The 19,600-nt window shown below is 35.8% G+C and overlaps 1 protein-coding gene across 3 annotated transcripts in view; it reads right to left on the reverse strand.

Moving 5' to 3' along the window:
- The window catches only part of VWA8 (von Willebrand factor A domain containing 8), a 442,846-nt gene that overhangs the window by 216,978 nt on the left and 206,268 nt on the right, over nucleotides 1-19,600 (reverse strand). For all 3 annotated transcript variants that reach the window (XM_069068654.1, XM_069068653.1, XM_069068655.1), the window contains exon 21: nucleotides 17,524-17,600. In XM_069068654.1, coding sequence (XP_068924755.1) covers nucleotides 17,524-17,600 — 77 coding nt within the window. The remainder of the gene's footprint in view (nucleotides 1-17,523; nucleotides 17,601-19,600) is intronic.

The following is a 19,600-nucleotide window of genomic DNA, read 5'->3' on the forward strand; positions in this document are numbered from 1 at the left end:
AAGAATGCCTTAAAAAGCCAAATTTGCCAGATGGAAAAAGAATCTCAAAAGCTCACTGAAAAGAATCATTCCTTCAGAATTAGACTGGAGCAAATAAAAGCTAGTGATTTTATGAGAAATCAAGATAATATTAAACAGATCCAAACAAATGAAAAAATAGAAGGCAATGTGAAATATCTCATTGGGGAAAACCACTGACCTGGAAAATAGATCCAGGAGAGATAACTTAAAAATCATTGGACTACCTGAAAGCCATGATCAAAGTAAGAACCTAGAAGTCATCCTTCAAGAAATTCTCAACGAAAATTGCCCTGATGTTTTAGAAGCAGAGGGCAAAATAGAGGTCGAAAGAATCCACCAATCACATCCTGAAAAAGATCCCAAAAAGAAAATTAGGAATATTATAGACAGGTTCCAGAATTCCCAGATCAAAGAGAAAATATTACAAGCAGCCAGGAAGAAACTATGTGAATATTGTGGAAACACAATAAGAATAACATAGGATCTGGCAGCTTCTACACTGAGGGATCAAAGGGCTTGGAATGTGATGTTCCAGAGGGCAAAGGAGTTGGGATTAAAACCAAGAATGACCTACCCAGCAAAACTGAGTATCACATCTCAGGGGAAAATATGGTCATTCAGTGGAATAGAGGATTTTCAAGCATTCTTGATGAAAAAACCAGAGTTGAATAGAAAATGTGACATTCAGATACAAGAAGCAAGAGAAGCATGAGAAGGTAAACAGGGAAAAGAAATCATAAGGAACTTATTATCAAAGTGGAACTATTTATATCCCTACATGGAAAAATGATAATTGTAATTTATGAAACTTTTCTCAGTATGAGAAGAGTTTAAGGGAACAGAAATACACACACACACATACATATATGTGTCTATATAGGAGAGAATATGGGTGTATGAATACATATGTGAATGTGTGTATGTATGTGTACAGGTGTACATAGATAGAGGGTACAGGACCAATTTAATAGGAAGGGATGATACTTAAAAGGTGAAATTAAGAGGTGACAGAGGAATATAATGAGAGGAGATGGGGAGAGACAGAATGGGGTAAACTATCTCATACAGAACAGGCAAGGGAAAATGGTTACAATGGAGGGGAAGAATAGGAAGGCAAAAGGGAATGGGTCAACCTTATTCTCATTGAATTTGGCTGAGGGAGGAATGACATACACACTAAAAAAGGGTGTCTCACCCTACAGGAGAGTACAGGTGAAAGGGATGAGACGGGAGATGATGGAAGGGAAGGCAGGCTGTGGAGGAGGGAAGTTGGAAGCACCCACTTTTGAAAAGGGAGAGAATCAAAGTAGAGAATAGAACAAGTGGGAGGTGGGATAGGAGGGAGAGAAATACAGTCAGTCTTTTGCAATATATCCACTACAGAAATGTTTTGCATTGCTACACATGTACAACCTATACTAAATTGCTTCCCAGTAAGGGTGTGTGACCAGGAAGGAAGGGAATGAATCTGGAATTCAAAGTTTTAAAATCAAATGTTTAAAATATATATATATATATATATATAAACACTATTATTAATATTATTTTACATGTAACTGGGTAAAAAGACATACAGGCACTGGGACATAAGAGATCCACCGTTCCCAACTGGAATGTAGGAGGGGGTATGGGAGAAATTATGGGAGAGAGCAGATTGGAGGAGGGGATATTTTGGAGTGGTGGGTAGGGGAAAAATGGGGAGAAAATTTGTAACTCAAAATCTTGCAGAAATGAATGATGTAAACTAGAAGTTAATAAAGCATTTGATTAAAAAAAAATAAATTGCCAAAGGGGTCTAGGAAATGAAAAAAGACTAAGGACTTTTGCTGTAGGGGATGGCCAGCATATTTTTTTTGGCTCCAAGTTTCCCTTATTGTCTTAGTTTTCAATAAAGGGTAAAAATGCATCTCTAGGGGCAGCTAGGTGGCTCAGTGAATAAAGCGCTGGCCCTGGAGTCGGGAGGTCCTGAGTTCAGTTCCAGCCTCAGACATTTAACACACAGACAAAAAAGCTAGCCGTGTAACCTTGGGTAAGTTACTTAACCCCAATTGCCCTCCAAAAGGCTAAAAAAAAAAATTAAAAAATATATATAAACTCATAAATGGACTCCAGTCTTCTCTCTTTCTCTTACTATCTCCATTCCCTGCCATTAATTACACAGGTCTATATTGGTGGCTATGAAGTCCCCCACTGCCTTAGCCTAAGTTTAAATCTTACTATATATAGTTCTTATCCTGATTCCATGGCTTTTTCCCATTATCTGCCATGACTGACCTATGTACAAAATTAAATGTTTTTTTCTGTCTGCAAAATTTTTCTATATTTACCATAGCTAAAATATATTGCTCCAAAAATGAAGCTTTGGGAGATTTTGGTTAAAGTGCAGCCACGTACCATTATAATTTATCAATTTTAAAGAACACCCTCTACCAAAAATGAATAAAATTTAAAAGCTTTTCACACATGAAAGTTTGTTGTTAAGTTCTAATATTTATGTGGCTATTTTCTGTTTCTGGGGATTTTATGAAGCTATTAATTCATTTTTTAAAAACAATATCCCCCAAGATGACAGAGTAGAAGCAGGTCCTCTGCACGGCTCCTGGCTTCCACCTTCCCCAATTCATTTAAAAGGGGACTCTAAACAAACTTTGGACCTGCAGAACCCACAAAATAACACAGAGAAGCTAATCTCCCGCTGAGGACAGACCGGCAGGCCAGCAGGAATCGGCCAGCACAGCGCTCCAAGAGCAGAGCCCAGCTCCACACTGAGGTTTTAGCTCCAGACTGAGGTTTTAGCTCCACACTGAGGTTTTAGCCCCAGGGCGGGCCTGACCAGCCACCAGCTGGAGGGACTCCAGATCACCAGCAGCTGTGGTCATTTACAGATTTATCAACACATAGATGCAAAGGACAAAGTGAGAGATCAGTGCAGTATAGACTTTGGGACCCAGTAGTTGGGAGTGTGACAGCTTTTGCCCCCCGAGAAGCCGCTGAGGGCTGCAGTGCAGGGAGGCTGCCACATGGCAGCTTCAGCTCGTGGCCTGCATTTTGTACGGGGACCAAGCAACCAGTCTGAGGGGTAATTACTCTTGCTTTAACCTGCTTGTATCTTGGTTGCAGTCAAGGGTGGAGGTCCTGGGGTGTGTGTCCAGCTTGCCAGAGCATGTGGTGGCTTCAGCAAGGGTTCCCAAATAATACCTCCAGCAGCTGAGAAAACCCCAGCATTTGGGACAGAAGCTCCTCTGACTGGTAGCAGAGTCCTACTGTGGCAAAAAGCCCAAAAGTCAAGTAATTGAGTGGCAAAATGCCCAGGCAAAGGAAACAAAGCAAACAGAAGAACCCAACATTAGACTCCTATTTTGGGGACAAAAAGGATCGAAGCATGGAACAGGAGGAAGACAGTGAAGTCAGAACTCCTGCATCAAAAACATCAAAGGAAAATACAAGCTGGTTACAGGCCATAGAGGACCTTAAGAAGCAAATAAGAGAAGTGGAGGAAAAATTGGGAAGAGAAATGAGAACAATGAAAGAAAACTGCAAAATGAGAGTCAACAGCCTGACTGAGGAAAATAACACCTTAAAAACTAGACTATGGGCGACCACGTAGCACAGCGAGTAAGAGCACTGGCCCCAGTGTTGGTATGACCTGGGGATCGAATCTGGGCTCAGACACTTAGCACCCACCCAGAAATACCTGGCCGTGTAACCTTGAGCAAGTTACTTAATCCCAATTGCTTAAAAAAAAACAACAACAACAACAAACCAGACTAATTCAAATGGCAAAAGAGGCTCAAAAAGGCAATGAGGAGAAGAATGCCTTAAAAAGCCAAATTTGCTGGATGGAAAAAGAATCTCAAAAGCTCAATGAGAAGAATCATTCCTTCAGAATTAGACTGAAGCAAATGGAAGCTAATGACTTTATGAGAAAACAAGATGCTATGAAACAGATCCAAATAAATGAAAGAATAGAAGGCAATGTGAAATATCTGACTAGAAAAACCACTGATCTGGAAAATAGATCCAGGATAGATAATTTAAAAATTATTGGACTACCTGAAAGCCATGCTCAAAGAAAGAACCTAGAAATCATCCTCCAAGAAATTCTCAAGGAAAACTGCCCTGATGTTTTAGAACCAGAGGGAAAAAAAGAGGTTGAAAGAATCCACTGATCACCTCCTGAAAAAGATCCAAAAAGAAAACTCCTAGGAATATTACAGCCGGGTTCTGAAATTCCCATATTAAGGAGAGAATATTACAAACAGCCAGGAAGAAACAATTTGAATATTGTGGAAACACAAGCAGGATAACACAGGATCTGGCAGCTTCTACACTGAGGGACTGAAGGGCTTGGAATATGATATGAGATGGGATTAAAACCAAGAATCACCTACCCAGCAAAACTGAGTATCATGTTTCAGAGGAAAATATGGTCATTCAGTGGAATAGAGGACTTTCAATCATTCTTCCTGAAAAAACCAGAGTTGAATAGAAAATCTGACATTCAGATACAAGAAGCAAGAGAAGCATGAGTAGGTAAACAGGGAAAAGAAACCATAAGGAACTTTCAAAGTGTAACTATTAACATTCCTACATGGAAAAACGATAATTGTAACTGATGAAACTTTTCTCAGTATGAAAATAGTTAAATAGTTGAAGGGAATATATATAGATATATAGATATACACACACTTATATATATATATATATAACTTATATATATATATATATAGATATGTCTATATCGGAGGGTATACGGGTGTATGAACACATATGTGAATGTGTGTATATATGTTTACAGGTAGACATAGATAGAAGGCACAGGACCAATTTATTAGGAAGGGATGATACTTAAAAGGTGAAATTAAGAGGTGAGCGAGGAATATAATGAGAGGAGACGGGGAGAGACAGAATAGGGTAAACTATCTCATATAGAAGAGGCAAGGGAAAATGGTTACAATGGAGGGGAAGAATAAGAAAGCAAAAGGGAATGGGTCAACCTTATTCTCATTGAATTTGGCTTGGAGAGGTAATGAAATACACACTAAATAGGGTATCTCACCCTACAGGAGAGTAGGGGGGAAGGGGATGAGAGGGGGGATGATAGAATTTAGAGCAGGCTGGGGGGGGGAGGGAAGTTGGAAGCACCCACTTTTGAAAAGGGATCAAAGTAGAGAACAGAACAAGTGGGACAGGAGGGAAGGAAATATAGTCAGTCTTTTACAATATATCAACTATGTTAATGTTTCTCATAAGCTACACATATACAATCTATACTGAACTGCTTATCTTTCCAGTAAGGGCGGGTGACAAGAGAGGAAAGGAATGAATCTGGAATTCAAAGTTTTAAAATCAAATGTTTAAATATATATATATACACATATATATTTATATATACTATTAATAATACTATTTTACATGTAATTAGGAAAGAAGATATACAGGCACTGGGACATAGAGATCCACCATGCCCTACTGGAAAAGTCAAAGGGGGTATGAGAGAAGATATGTGAGAGAGCAGTTTGGAGGAGGGGATATACTGTGGGACTGCTATTTTGGGGCAAAAAACAGTTAGGGGAAAAACAGGGAGAAAATGTGTAACTCAAAATCTGGCAGAAATGAATGATGTAAATCAGAAGTTAGTAAAGCATTTGAAAAAAAAAAACAATATCCCAAAAGCCTTAGTACAGTTTTAAGTTTTCAAATTGTATTAAGACTTTTGGGACACCTTTTTGGGATATATTTTACTAACAACTAAACACTCATACTCAAATCCAAATTTAAATCTATCTTTAAATTTCAGAACAAATCAAAAACACAGATCAATCTTCCTTAAATTACTCTGAACATGCTCTAGAATTTCAGGAGGAGGACAATGTAGGAAGACCTAAAAAAACCCAAAAACTTTTTATAGCAATATAATGTGTTTCTCACCTTAACTGTCACATAATTACAATCAATATGACATTTTTCAGCCATGAAAAGACAAGAGAAACTCTTGTATCATCTTCAGTAAAAGAGACAGAAATTCAGTTTTTTATACCTTAATAATTATATCACTTCATAGCAGTATAAAAATCACATTTTCCAACTGAATTAAACTTTTAAAATGGCAACTGAATTATTAATCTTGGGTATGGAAAAACCATGAAACACATTCTACCTCCCTCTCTCCCAGAGAAGTGGCTATATATGGGTACAAGATATTGTAGTATAGTTAGATTTTTGCCTTAACTTTTTTGTTTAGTTTCAAGAGTGGGTTCAATGACTGAAGGGCAGATTATGAGAAACTGTAGCATAAAATAAGAAGGCAAAGCATATAAATTGAAAGAAAAGAAAAAAGTAATTGAAGTTGTCTTCTAAAAACTGAATTTTTATAGCAACACAACTATTTAAATTAATTTTCTCCTGAAAACTACTTATAGTAGAAATAGAAACTATAAATTTATTGGAACATATACAATCTTCTAACTGATGGTTAGAAGATAATATTGCATTAAATTCATTCTCATAAGAAGGAATTCAAAGGAGGAAAGCAGCTTTTGTTATATTCTTGTTAATCATCCTTTTCAAGTGCCCATCATAGGAAAAAGAAAAAAGTTCTGTTTAGTATGTAAAACTATGCTTTGTTTTATATTTAAATTATAACACATAAAGTTATTTTATGTTTCATAAGCAGTTCAGATATTATTTCAATAAAAGCATCCCTACTTATGGAAAGCAAAAGTTGTCTTTTAAAAAAAAGTTATACAAGATATTTGAGAAAATAAATTCCTAAGAAGAGTAAAATATTCTGAAGGTGAGTTCCCTGTTAACTATTTGCTACTGAGGATTAAAGAATTTCATGGACTAAAAGCCTTAATTTACTCACACAAATGAGATTCAGACTCATCACAATTCAAGACCGCAATAATTTGCTCCCTGTTTCTACTGGATTATGCCTAATGAGCAGTCTTATAATATATTTAAGCAAAGCAACTAAAGGCTATTAAGATCAGACTTTTTGGGAAAAACCTGTTGAAACAAAATGCAAAAAAAAAAAAAGAATAAAAAATTCCACTTTGGGGGGCAGCTAGGTGAAGTGAATAGAGCACCGGTCCTGGAGTCAGGAGGACCTGAGTTCAAATCTAACCTCAGACGCAACACAAAAAACTAGCTGTGTGACCTTGGGCAAGTCATTTAACCCTAACTGCCCCTCCAAAAAAAAGGCCAAAAAAAATTCCACTTTTAGTTTAAATGATTTTATTACAGTGTAAATACTCATATCCATGCATTTAGATAGCTTTTAAAAAATGCTATAGCTAATACCTGTCTGGTAATGAGCCTCTACTTTGGAACTTAGGTCAGCTGGTCTTCCAAGTTTATCAGGTTGTTTTTTTTTTTTTTTTTGCCATACCTGTATGTGAAGCCTTTCCTGGTTGGCATGATCTGCCAACTTTTGTGTTCTACTGGTAAAGCCTTTGGGAACAACTCAACACAATCATGGGAATTTACCTCCTTCCCAAATTACCTAAAGTAATTTTTCTTTAACCAAGTTTAGCGTCTCTTCAGAATTAAACATATGGAAATGTTAAGTCCTCTATTGGTAGCTGTGCTGCTAACATTTAGTCTAATACTATAATCAATCAACAAAAATTTACTAAGTGCTTCAGAGGTGCCAGACGGAACTAAATTCCAGGCTAAGCAGTGAGGATACAAAGAAGAAAATAAAAACAGTCTTTGACTTCAATGAGATTACATTCTAAACAGGAAAGTGTGAATATAAATAAGCATATATTAAAAAAAAAACATACATAGTAAATGAAAGGTTGCTTTAGGAGGGGAAGGCAGAACAGTCTACAATAAATTAAAATTCTGTAAGACATAGGGAGGGAACTTAATGAAAACTATTTTAACATTACTAAATTGTTAAAACAATCCTCTTTCAAATCTGTGACTTAGAGGTGTTTTTTTTTTTTTTTTACAAATTAGGGTCATTAAAGCTTGAAAGATAATTTTAAATGACCCCAGTTTCAATAAAAATAATTAGATTATGTAAGAACCAGGCAATTTGTAAAAGTAAGAAAAGAAAATAAGCCTCTAAAGGTTAAGTACAATCTGCACCAAAACACTGCTTGTAGGTACAATGAATTAATTTCTTTCTAATTAGTGAATTGTTTTTTTTAAAAAAATGCATTTTGAGAAAAAGTCTACTTTTTTTTCCATTAGATTCTACTCCAGTACTGCATCAGTGTGGTATGCAAAAGGTGTTACATTCTTAGGCACAAACTGATGAATGTCCAAACTATAGCAAAGAAAAGTTTTGAACACTAAAGCTAAGGTCTGAGATGCTTATGATCAGAAACCACCAGGTGATGGTTTATTTTTGGCTAGATCAACTGGTTTTTGCATTAGGAGAAAGAGTACATTCCTACAGGAATAAAATCATGGATATATGAAAAATATAACATGAAAAAATTCATTGAAATTAAATGAAAACTGAATATATCCTGTATACAACAGGCTGTTAACTATAATAGTTTTGTTGTTTTTAGGGAGAAAAAAAAGGGAAAACAGAAAGTAAAGAGAAATCACAGGTTTCGAATTGTTGATAAATTTTTCTCCTTGCTTCAAAACAAAAACAAGAACTTCAACCACAATTACCCTTTACTAACAGGAAACCAGCAAAGACATAAAAGTAATTTTAAAAAATTGATCACCAGGGGCGGCCAGGTAGCACAGTGAGTAAGAGCACCGGCTCCAGTGTCGGGATAACCTGGGGATCGAATCCGGGCTCAGACACTTAGCACCCACCCAGAAACACCTGGCCACGTAACCTTGAACAAGTTACTTAATCCAAATTGCTTAGGGGCGGCCAGGTGGCTCAATGAGTAAGAGCACCAACTCCAGTGTCGGGATGACCTGGATTGAATCCAGCCTCTGATACTTAGCACCACACCCAGTGTAACCTTGAGCAAGTTACTTAACCCCAATTGCTTTAAAAAAAAATTTGATCACCAGGGCAGCTAGGTGGTGCAGTGAATAGAGCACCATCCCTGGAGTCAGTAAGACCTGAGTTCAATTCCTGCCTCTGATGCCTGATCACACTTAATAGCTGTGTGACCTTGATGTGACCTTGGGCAGGTCACTTAACCCCAATTGCCTTGCCTTCCCCCCTCCAAAAAAAAAAATAGATCACCTTTTATAAGTTAAAATAATTACAGGAATTACAATGGAAAACAAAACAGACTAAATTTGAAGGTCTAGACCACAGAACTAAGTCATTTGCTTTCTACAGTAATCCTTCTTCAACCCATCTTCATTCTAGTGCCTTCCCTCTGTAATTATTTCCTATTTATCCTGTATATAGCTTGCTTTACATATTTGGTTGCATGTTGTCTCCCCTATTAAGCTGTAAACTCCTTAAGGGTAGGGACTGTCTCTTGTCCCTTTTTGTATCCCCAGCGCTTAAGCACAATGGTGGTTAATAAATGTTGGTTGATTAATTCTTTCAGGTAACAAAGGAAGAAGCTGGATTTATTTTTTTATTTCAACATATGGAAATAAGAATAAATGTTATGCTTATGTACAAAGTAATTTCTAGGGGAAGGGCATTAGCAAATGTAATTATCAGAAGCTTCTGGTAGGAGGTGGCACCTGAACCAAGGCACTTAATGAAGTTAGAGATTCTACTAGGGTGAAGTGAAGTGGGAGTATATTCCAGGCATGGGGGGGAAGGATATTTGAAAAATTACATGTTCTTCCCTAGGATAGGAAGGGAAACTTAACTGGGAAGAAATATTTTTTTCATTGAAATATCTGATAAAAGTCATATTCAAAGAAAGCTAGTAGAGAATTAATACAAATATGTAAGACCAAGAGCCATTCCCTAGTAGATAAAGAGCTAAAGGTATAAACAGTTTTCAAAAGAATTGTACCTTATTGATATATCTAATGAGCAATCAGATGAATGACTACTCCAAATCATTATTAAGAGAAATGCAAACTATAAGATAACTGAGATATTTTCACAGCTATAAAATTTAAGATGACAAAAATTAGAAACAGTGAATGTTGAAGGAACTATAGGAGACAAACAAATTACTACATTGTTGGTAGAACTGTGAATTGACATAATAGTTCTGGAGAAAAAATTGGAATTCTGTGACGAAAGGGATTTAAAATATCTATATATTTTTACCTAGAAATCCCATTATTGGATATATACCCAAAGAAGGTCAAAGGCAGAAATAAAGGTATATTTATCATATGTGTATCTATGTGTCTACATATATGCTTTATGTGTATTCATACATACTTATACCCCTTCCCCAAATAGAAATGTATGGTATATATGTATATATACTCAAAAATATTTGTAGCATCTCTTTTTCCTCAATATTCTCTTCCTTTATGCTCTCATAATTTCTTACTACTTCAAAGAGCATTTTTATGCAAAGGGCTCCCAGATCTACATATTTTGCCTCAATCTCTTGAATTCTAGTCTCATTTTTCCGTATAATAGTTTCACTTTTTATCCTAGCTTCATTGGTTTTGTTTGTACAAAACCTTTTAAATTTGATATAGTAAAAATAAGCAGGGAGGGGCTGAACAAATGAAGGGAGTAGCCATATTGACAAATCTTTTCTTATAGAAAGAATAGATCTAATCAAATAAAGAAGTACTGAAAGAGTTGGATGAGCCACTTAACTCTCCTGAGCCTTCATTTCTTTTTTTTTTTTAAAGCAATTGGGATTAAGTAACTTGCTCAAGGTTACAAGGCCAGTTATTTCTGGATGTGGTGCTAAGTATCTGAGCCCTACAAGGCCAGTTATTTCTGGGTGTGGTGCTAAGTATCTGAGCCCGGATACTACAGGTCATCCTGACACTGGGGCCAGTGCTCTTACTCGCTGAGCCACCTGGCTGCCCCTGAGCCTTCATTTCTTTAACTACAAAATGAAGGATTTGGACTAGGTGAACACAGTATAGGAGTTGGCATTCAGTAGAAATTTGATGAATGTTGAAGTTAGGAGTCCAGAAGAAAAAAAATTTGTTGTTTGAGTCATTTCAATCACATAAAACTCTTTGGGACCCCATTTGGGGTTTTCTTGGCAAAGATACTGGAGTGGTTTGCCATTTCCTTCTCTAGCTTATTTTACAGATGAGGAAAATGAAGCCAACAGGATTAAGTGACTTGCTTAAGGTCACACAGCTAGTAAGTGTCTGACAGGATTTGAACTCCGGAAGATGAGTCTTTCTGACTTCAGGCCTGGAACACTATCTACTGTGCCACCTCGCTGCCCCAGAGAAGGAAATAATAAGCCTAATTCAGACAAATTTAAGAAGGGTATTTAAAAGCAAACCCAGCAAAACAAAATATACAAAGACAACAATAATGGAAATAAAATATTACCAAAAACAAAAATTCAATACCGTAATCATAATAACCAAGCTTAACCCTGAAAGAAGAGAACAAAATACACCTCCTTCCTTTCTCTGTAGAGATGGAAACTATGAGTGTAGAACATTAAATATATTATCAGACTCTGTTCATGTTGCTCATTAGATCAATGGTAATTCTGTAAAGTGATGTCAGTTGAATGATGACTGCAGATAATTAAGTGAAAAACTGAGTAAAGGAAGTAGAGGTACATAATGCAGTTTTTTCAAGGAGTTTAGACACAGAAAGGAAGAGAGCTATATAATGGCAGTTAGATAAACTGATAGAATAAGGGAGAAAATGAGGATGAGTGGGCTACAGGAGATGATAGAAGGAGCAATCTTCTGGAGACGACAGAACGCAGTGGAACACTTGTGTGTATTGGGATATCTGCCTTGGCAAGGAGCAGCACCACCTTCTCATGGGAGATGGGTGAAGTGGCAGAAGGCATCTGAGCTATGTAAGATGAGGAGGGGAGAAAAGGCAGCTATTGGCAAATGGCCTCAATATATTCAGTAAAATATGAGGCCAGGTTCTCATGTGGGAGGGCATACGGAAGAGGAGTAAATCAGATGTATTAGGAAGGATGAAAATGTCTGGAAAATGATTTTGCATCAAGGTCCTGGAATCAATCAGTGAGTTCAGATATTGGGGGGGAAAGCTGAATGAAGGAGCTGCTAGCTCATAATCTGGTAAGAGAATAGCTACATGCAACAGAGGGTAAGCAATGGATCAAATAATAACTCAAACAGCTAGTTAATATGAGGGCCTGGATTTCTTCTTATTCCAGTGTTATTTCTACTGCAGTGTATCTGCAGATATTATAATGAAAACTAACAATATTTCACATCTTATTCGGTCCCTAAAAATATAAATCCACATGTTAAGGTGTCCTAGTTTTGACACAGTAAAATAGACAGCTATGGCCTCAAAAAAGGGAGACATTTATACATGAGGAAAAAAAGGTTTTTGCCATTATGTAAGGTTCCAAGTGACAGACTTAATTCTGTAGGTCAAATAGGAGAAAATGTTAAGCCAGTAAAAGTCATAAAGGAAAGTATAAACCTTTAAAAAACTATCTTATATTTAATTACCTTTAATTTATTACACATATATTTAATATGATATATGCCCCCATGTAAAGTAAGCTCCATGAGAGCAGAGATTATGTCATAATTTGTCTTTGCTTGGCACATAGTGGAGGATTAATGAACTTGATAAAATGATCTTTTTCTAACTTTAAAACTCGCTTTCATAAATATTTGGGAGAACATAATTTATATTTATGTTGCCAATAACACCAAGGAATTAATCAGGAATTAGGAATCAAATATGCTGGGGAAAATAGGCTCTGTAGAAGCAAGAAAGTGAACAAACATGGATCAATCAAGAAAACAAATAAAGCTGCTTTAGCCTAAGCCAAAGAGCCCTACTGAATAATAAGATAGGAAAAACACCAAATAGTTGAATCCAGGCCCTTTGACCTGAAATATTCAAGGCTAGGTTTAACCCAGGATAACTCTGGGGTTTAGTCCTTTGGGAATTTTGGATTTTTTTTCTGCCCACTTTATAATACTAAAGGCAGACTTCAATGTTCCACACCATCGCATGAAGGAGAGCTAAGGAAGTTTCTGAAGGATATGCTACTGAGCACAAGTTTTGGCATGTGTTAATTAAACGAGGAAGGTTTTTAACATGGACCAGTAATGGTCTGTACCTCTGTTTTCTGAGGAACAACGTAGCTAAATACTTGGCTTTTTACCAAAAGGTTGTGCACCAGGTAATGCATGTTTTTTGTCTCTTGCAATTCATAAAGACCATCTGTTAATTCACAAATATGTTGCAATCTGCATGGAAGAAGTAATCACATGAATAAAATCTCAGAGCTTTAGAAGTACTTAAGTATTTGTGTATTTTGACACATCTGGAGTCCTAGAACCTTCAGACTTTCACAGTCTAAAGCTTAGTCCAGAACTTCTCTAGTTGATGGATGCTCCTGATAAAAAGAAAAAGTCTTGTCTTGGAATAAAACAAATTCTAGACCTAAATTCTACCAGCATCACTCAAGCACAAAGGGTCATGGAAACTTGGTTTCAAGAATCTAAACATTACTTAATCCTGACAGTAATGGATTCCAACTCACTGTAGTCTTTATTTTTGTACTGAGATTGGCAAAGAAGGGGCATTCGTTAATTGTAAAAATCTTCACTATTAATCAGACAAATTCATAATAGACACATTTGTGACTATTTAATTATATCTTAAATACTTACTTTCCTGGCTTTATTTATAAACAATTTTACTTAAAATAAATAAAATCAAGGCTGCTTAGTTTGGGGAGGGGAGAGAGAGAAGTGTCCCTAATAAAACAATACATGTGCAATCTAACTGGCAGCATCCTAAAATAATCAGATTGACTCTATCACTTTTTAATTGTTCCTAGTTGCAGTTAGTCAATTTAGTCCTGTAACTGCCTGAGTCATAATTCTTTTTCTCTGAACTTATTTCAGAAATTTAGCTGTCTTGTAATGAGTAAAGTTTAGAAATCTAGTTCTCTTACTAATCACCGTAAATCTCTTACACTTGAATGAGGCAGATGGACACCAGAAAGTCTGATGTAGTATCTTTATAACACCAAGGATGTCTGGTTTGTTATTCATAGAGGTCTGGTCCATTCTCTAACCTTGCAGGTGGAATTAAACTATGAACATTCCTTAGTCGCAGGAGGGAAGGAGGGGGTTGCTGTTGGTTCCTTATTCCCAATCAGTTACCTTGTCCCCCACACCTCAGCTCTATAGCCAATCATACTGATTTCACCACTTATGAGGTTGAGCTCTTCTAACTAATCATGACTTCTCCCCTCCTTATGATGTCCTCTTCTTTATTCTTCAGTTCCCTAAAAACTATTGAAAAGACAGCCATTCCCTAGCTCCCAGTCTTAGCTTTGCTGAGAATGCTAAAATCCTATTTGTTAGTGAATTCATGTTTTACTAATAAATTGATGGTGCACAGAACATAACAATCTTTAACTATCTTGTTAATACTAAAAACCTATTACTAAATGATAAAAGTAAAATCTAAACTATCTTGAATGAGAATGACTTGAAAATCCAGGGTCAAAGAAAAATTAATTTAATTAGCTTATGTCAAAATAGATGTCTGTATTTTATGAGTCAGAAACAAGATGATTTTTATAGCCTAATTTTCGTGAGACCAATGATAGATATCACATCCCAAAATAAACTGTTTTTTAAAATGTACATATATTTAAAGAAAAACTATTCAGAAAGAGGTGACAGAGTAATGAAGCTTATCTTAATTTTCTTCTGCTTGGATGCTTGATTAATGCTAACCAATTCGCTCTATACTCTTCTCAATAAGAAAGCTGACTGAGTCCCTTTCTATTTGCATCACAACCATCAAGATGCAAGTGAAATGGTAGGCAAATTGCTATCTATGTAAATTACAAGCTAAAATGGTCCAAAAGTTAAATATTGATGACTTGAAAAACTGAACAGGATGTGAGCATGATTCTCACACCACAGATGTCCACTGCTATTCTGAAAACTGCTGGATTTTTCTAAGTCATCAACAACCACTGTAAGGATGGCTTGGGATGAAACTCATACACAGCAGCAGCAAATCAATTAAGGGCTAGTCAACTTGTCTTCTCTAATTCCCTTTTTAAATGAGTACTCTGAAATAGGTTAGCTGTCATGATTTTCTCACGTACTGACTCACACTTTAGGGCAGACCTCCTCTCCCAGTGGTACAGATAAAACTTCCGCTTCTGATGTCTTCTATTGCTAAACATATGTACAAGCCATTATCTCATACTTAGAATGTACTCCCCTCCTCATCTCTGGTGAGAGCTCAGATCAGGTGGTATAAAACTTTTCTAAATCTTCCCAGGTGAAAGTGATCTCTCCCTTGCCCTAGCATATTCTACACTAAATTACATTCACATGTATACATATCATACCCCACAGACTGCAAACTATTTGAGAGCAAAAAGATGTGTTGTTTTTCATTTTTGTATTCGTGGCATCTAAGTAACCTGAAAGTAACAAGTTTCTGTTGAACCAAATTGAAAAATTCCCAGTAAATGGGAAGCATGTAGTTCAGGGTCACTGTGATTACCTATAGTTCTTCAATCTAGATACAAAGCAGACCTCATGGACTTGGTTTAATAGTAAATACACTGAATGTGGTAGGAGAGATAAAAAAGCTGATTTCTACTTCTGAGCCTATTTATTATTTATACTCTGACTCATCTTTTTAAAATGTTTAATTAAAATATATTCATATATAATATAGTATTTAAAGAGGCCATAACATTTATAAAACTACTCTTCAGTAAGATTGTATATATGAATATAACAAAACAGCATTCATTAGGACAGTTAAATGCATTTTTAAAATACCACCAAGCAGCAATAATATGCCATTAAGTGGCAGGAATAAACAGAATAACATGACCTAAGAATAAAAACAAAACAGTCATTCTGTAGGCTATAAAAAGCTTAAAAATGGAACTTATTTAATACCCTGCAGCTCAATAATCTTTCAAAAATAAAGTCAGATGCAGAAATCAGCTCTTTATGCATCTCTTGCTAAAATCAGTGTATCTACTATTAAATCAGCCCCAGGAAGTCTGATTTGTAGTTAAACTGAAGAGGGAAGTGAATAAGCAATAGCACGTACTACGTGTGAGACATTGCACAGTGCTAGGCACTTTTTAAAAATATGTTGTAATTTGATTCCTGAAACAACCCTGGGAGACAGGTGCTATTAATATCCCCATTTTACCACTGAGCAAACAGAGATTAAGTGACCTGTACAGAGTTACATAACCAGCAAGAGTTGGATTTGAACTCTGATATTTCTGACTTCAGGTCCAATGTTCTAGCCACCAAGCCTCTAGTTGCCTCTTATTAACTGTAGATAATCTCCATGACCTTAGTCTATACACTTCTCATTTTCTGTGGATTCTTCAATTCACTTTGAATTTAAATTGGCCACCAGTTCCAAAATATACCATAATTGACATTGAGGAGAACTTCCCAAATCTGCATTACTACCCCTAGGACCTCAAGGGAGTGACAAGTGTCTTTCTAATGCTGTCATCTCAAGCCCTCCTACTACTGGAAGAAATAGTTCTGCTCTGGGAAACCAACCTGCTAGTGTGCCTGTGGTCTGAGAAAGTTAAGTCCAGGGACTGGCTATATTTGTTATTCCTCTTTTCAATAACTAACCTTTTCTCTCTTCCTTCCTTATTCCCTTCTCACTTTTCCTCATTTTGGTTTTACAAATCTGTTTCTGTCTGTTCTTATCTCTTTTATTTCTTTCTCTTTAACTGACTATAGTATAGAACTGAAACATATGGTTTAGCTGTTTTATAGATCTAGATCTAGAGCTAGAAGATACCTCTAATCCAATCCTTTCATTTTAAAGATTAGGAGGATGAAGCCCAGGGAGACATTAAATAACTTGTCTGAGGTCACATGGATAGTAAGCTTCAAAAGTAGGATTTAAACTCATGGCCTCTAACTCCTGATTCAATGTTCTTTGACCCAGAGAGGAAAAAAATTCCCACTGATTTCCTGTAAATTCCATCAAAACCTGGAGAATCAAACTCATTTGATAAACAGTTCTTAATTAGACCCTTGATTCAACAGAGAAATGAATAATACAAGCACTTTAAAAAGAAAATGTATAATCTTACTACATTTCTCCCCCCAACCCACACACACCCCAGGTTTGTGATACATTTTTATATGCTTGGAACTCATTTATGTTCTTTGCCTAAAATCAAAATGATGTCTATTCTCTGAATGCTTTTCTGTTGAACTTAATGCTTATCAGTCTCTGTCCCCATAGTATCTTTTAATCAGTATTTACAAAAGTATCTGTTATTTTAAAAGCAAATTTTATGGGCTTTCATTTCCATACAGGGAAGGAAAAAAAAATACAGTAAGAACGGAAAATGAAAAAAAGGTTAATAAAATAGGTCTTTAAGGAAGTAGTTTTAAATTGTCTAGGGAGAGGAACAGAAGTTTAATAGATTAATGAATTTATCCTCTTACCTATGTAGTTGAATATATTCTCTGGGTCTGTTAAGCAGGTAAAGGAATCGGTCAACAATCTTGTTTTTTCCTACACCCTGTGATGAAATAGAAAAATGTAATAAATTGTTTTTATATTTAAGACTTGTCAAAAAGCAAACCTCAAGTTTTTCAATATTAGAATTCTTTCTGAAAATAAATACTTGATATATTTCGAAGAGTAAATTACACTGGCAACATAAGTAGGAAGTTTTCTACAGCAAAGCCAATAATACACATGTAACCTGTATATTTGACCACTTTCAAATTTCTTTTGTTGCTTCACCTTTTCTTGAAAGATGTATACACATTTGTTATTTCACTGGTCTAGGGAATTCCTCAGTGAGTAGATTCCCTCTACAAAGGGAGACTGGCATTTTGTCTCTGATTTATGGATTAGGCCACGAAGAGGCTGTGCTTTGCTTAGGGTGACACAGCAAAAATGGATCAGAGGTGGACCATGAAATCAGGCCTTCCTGACTCATAGGCCGGCTCTCTCTCCACTATACCACACACACTGTCTCTCTTATTGCTCTAATTTGTAAAAAAAAAAAAAAAACTTTCACACTATATTTGGCAGTTCCTATATTTAATTTCATGCTCTAACCAATAATAGTTGTGTAGGTATTAACTACTTTAAGCAAATACAGCACCAGGAGGAATTCAAGGAACATCTAATGAAAGTCATTCTTATCACTTTTCCTGCCAAAATATAAAACCTTCAAAGTACTATTTTCAGTTATAAAAGTATAACTATCATGATGCTTTTCTTTTTCAACATTTTATCCTTATTCCCACACCTTATTCCAAACTTTCAAAAAGCCTGGAGAGATAAAAGCATAACCTGTGTTCAAAAAAAGAGACTGTGTATGTTCTTTCTAGACCTACTCTTATTTCCTTACCACATGCAGATACAGAGAAGGTGCTATCTTTTTGTAGGAAACACAAAAGAACAGATTAAAAATGGAATACATCTCTTTACTATTTCCCATTTTCAAAGTTCCAATCTTACAGGTAGAATACAGCTGATGAAGGGTAGAATTTTAACAAGTAGGTATGCATGGCCATGGCAGAAGATGGGGTCTCAGGATAGACTCAGAAGCTGGGTTCTATCTGGTAATTGATAATTAATGTTTTTTTTTTTCTGGATGAAATTACTTATATGAAATCTCCCTTAAACCAAAGTAAATTTTCTGTATTTAGGTTCTCAATTTAGAAAGCTCCCTTGAATCTCAGGAAGCACTACTGTGACTCTTCCTTTAGGAACAGAGTTTTTAGAAGCAAAAAATGTGCCATGACAGCTTCACTGAAAACTACTTGGAAACTTTAGTTATTTGGTAAATCAATATCCTAAAAAAGTATAGGTAATAAATGATTTTTCCTAATTGTGGGTAAAAAAACAATAGACTGCAATAAAAGGAAAGTATGGATTTGAAGTTTTGCCTCTTCATGGCAGATATGGTTCCTTTTCAATCAAGAGCTATTTTTTTTAATGGAATTATAATCTTAGGGAACTAGACGCTGATGAAAATTAAATATAAATCAAGAGAAATATAAAATTACTGGAACTACAAGAGATTTTTAGATAGCATTTAGATTATACTCTCTTCCTGCCTCCCATTTCATAGAGATGAAAACAGAGAAGTCATGGCTGGTCCAGGGCCACATAGCTAGTTAGTGGCTGGGATCACAATGTTTAACCTACTACTATACCTAATTCAGTCTTAAAACTGCTTCTATACCCTTTAGATTAGGAATGACTCCCTTCCAAGTCCTACTATGGTTCTGACTCTGAACTGAGTCACTACTAGGCAAAAAATTTTTTAGTGAAATTCAATTTATTGTTCAATCTATAACACAAGTCCCAAGGGTGAAAGAATGGCACTGTCACAGACAGAAATGAGGAGCTTTGGTGAGATTCCTAATCTTAGTTAACAATAACCTTTTTTTTTTAATTTTCATTATTAACATTTCCTCCATTACTTTCCTTTTTAAAATTTAGTATTTCATTTTTCCCCAGTTATATGTAAAAACCACTTTTAACATTTGTTTTTAAAAC

Source organism: Petaurus breviceps, unplaced genomic scaffold (assembly GCF_028583685.1).
Source record: "Petaurus breviceps papuanus isolate PSGF00001 unplaced genomic scaffold, PetGlider_PUasm1.0 90769, whole genome shotgun sequence".
In the NCBI taxonomy this organism is placed as follows: domain Eukaryota; kingdom Metazoa; phylum Chordata; class Mammalia; order Diprotodontia; family Petauridae; genus Petaurus; species Petaurus breviceps.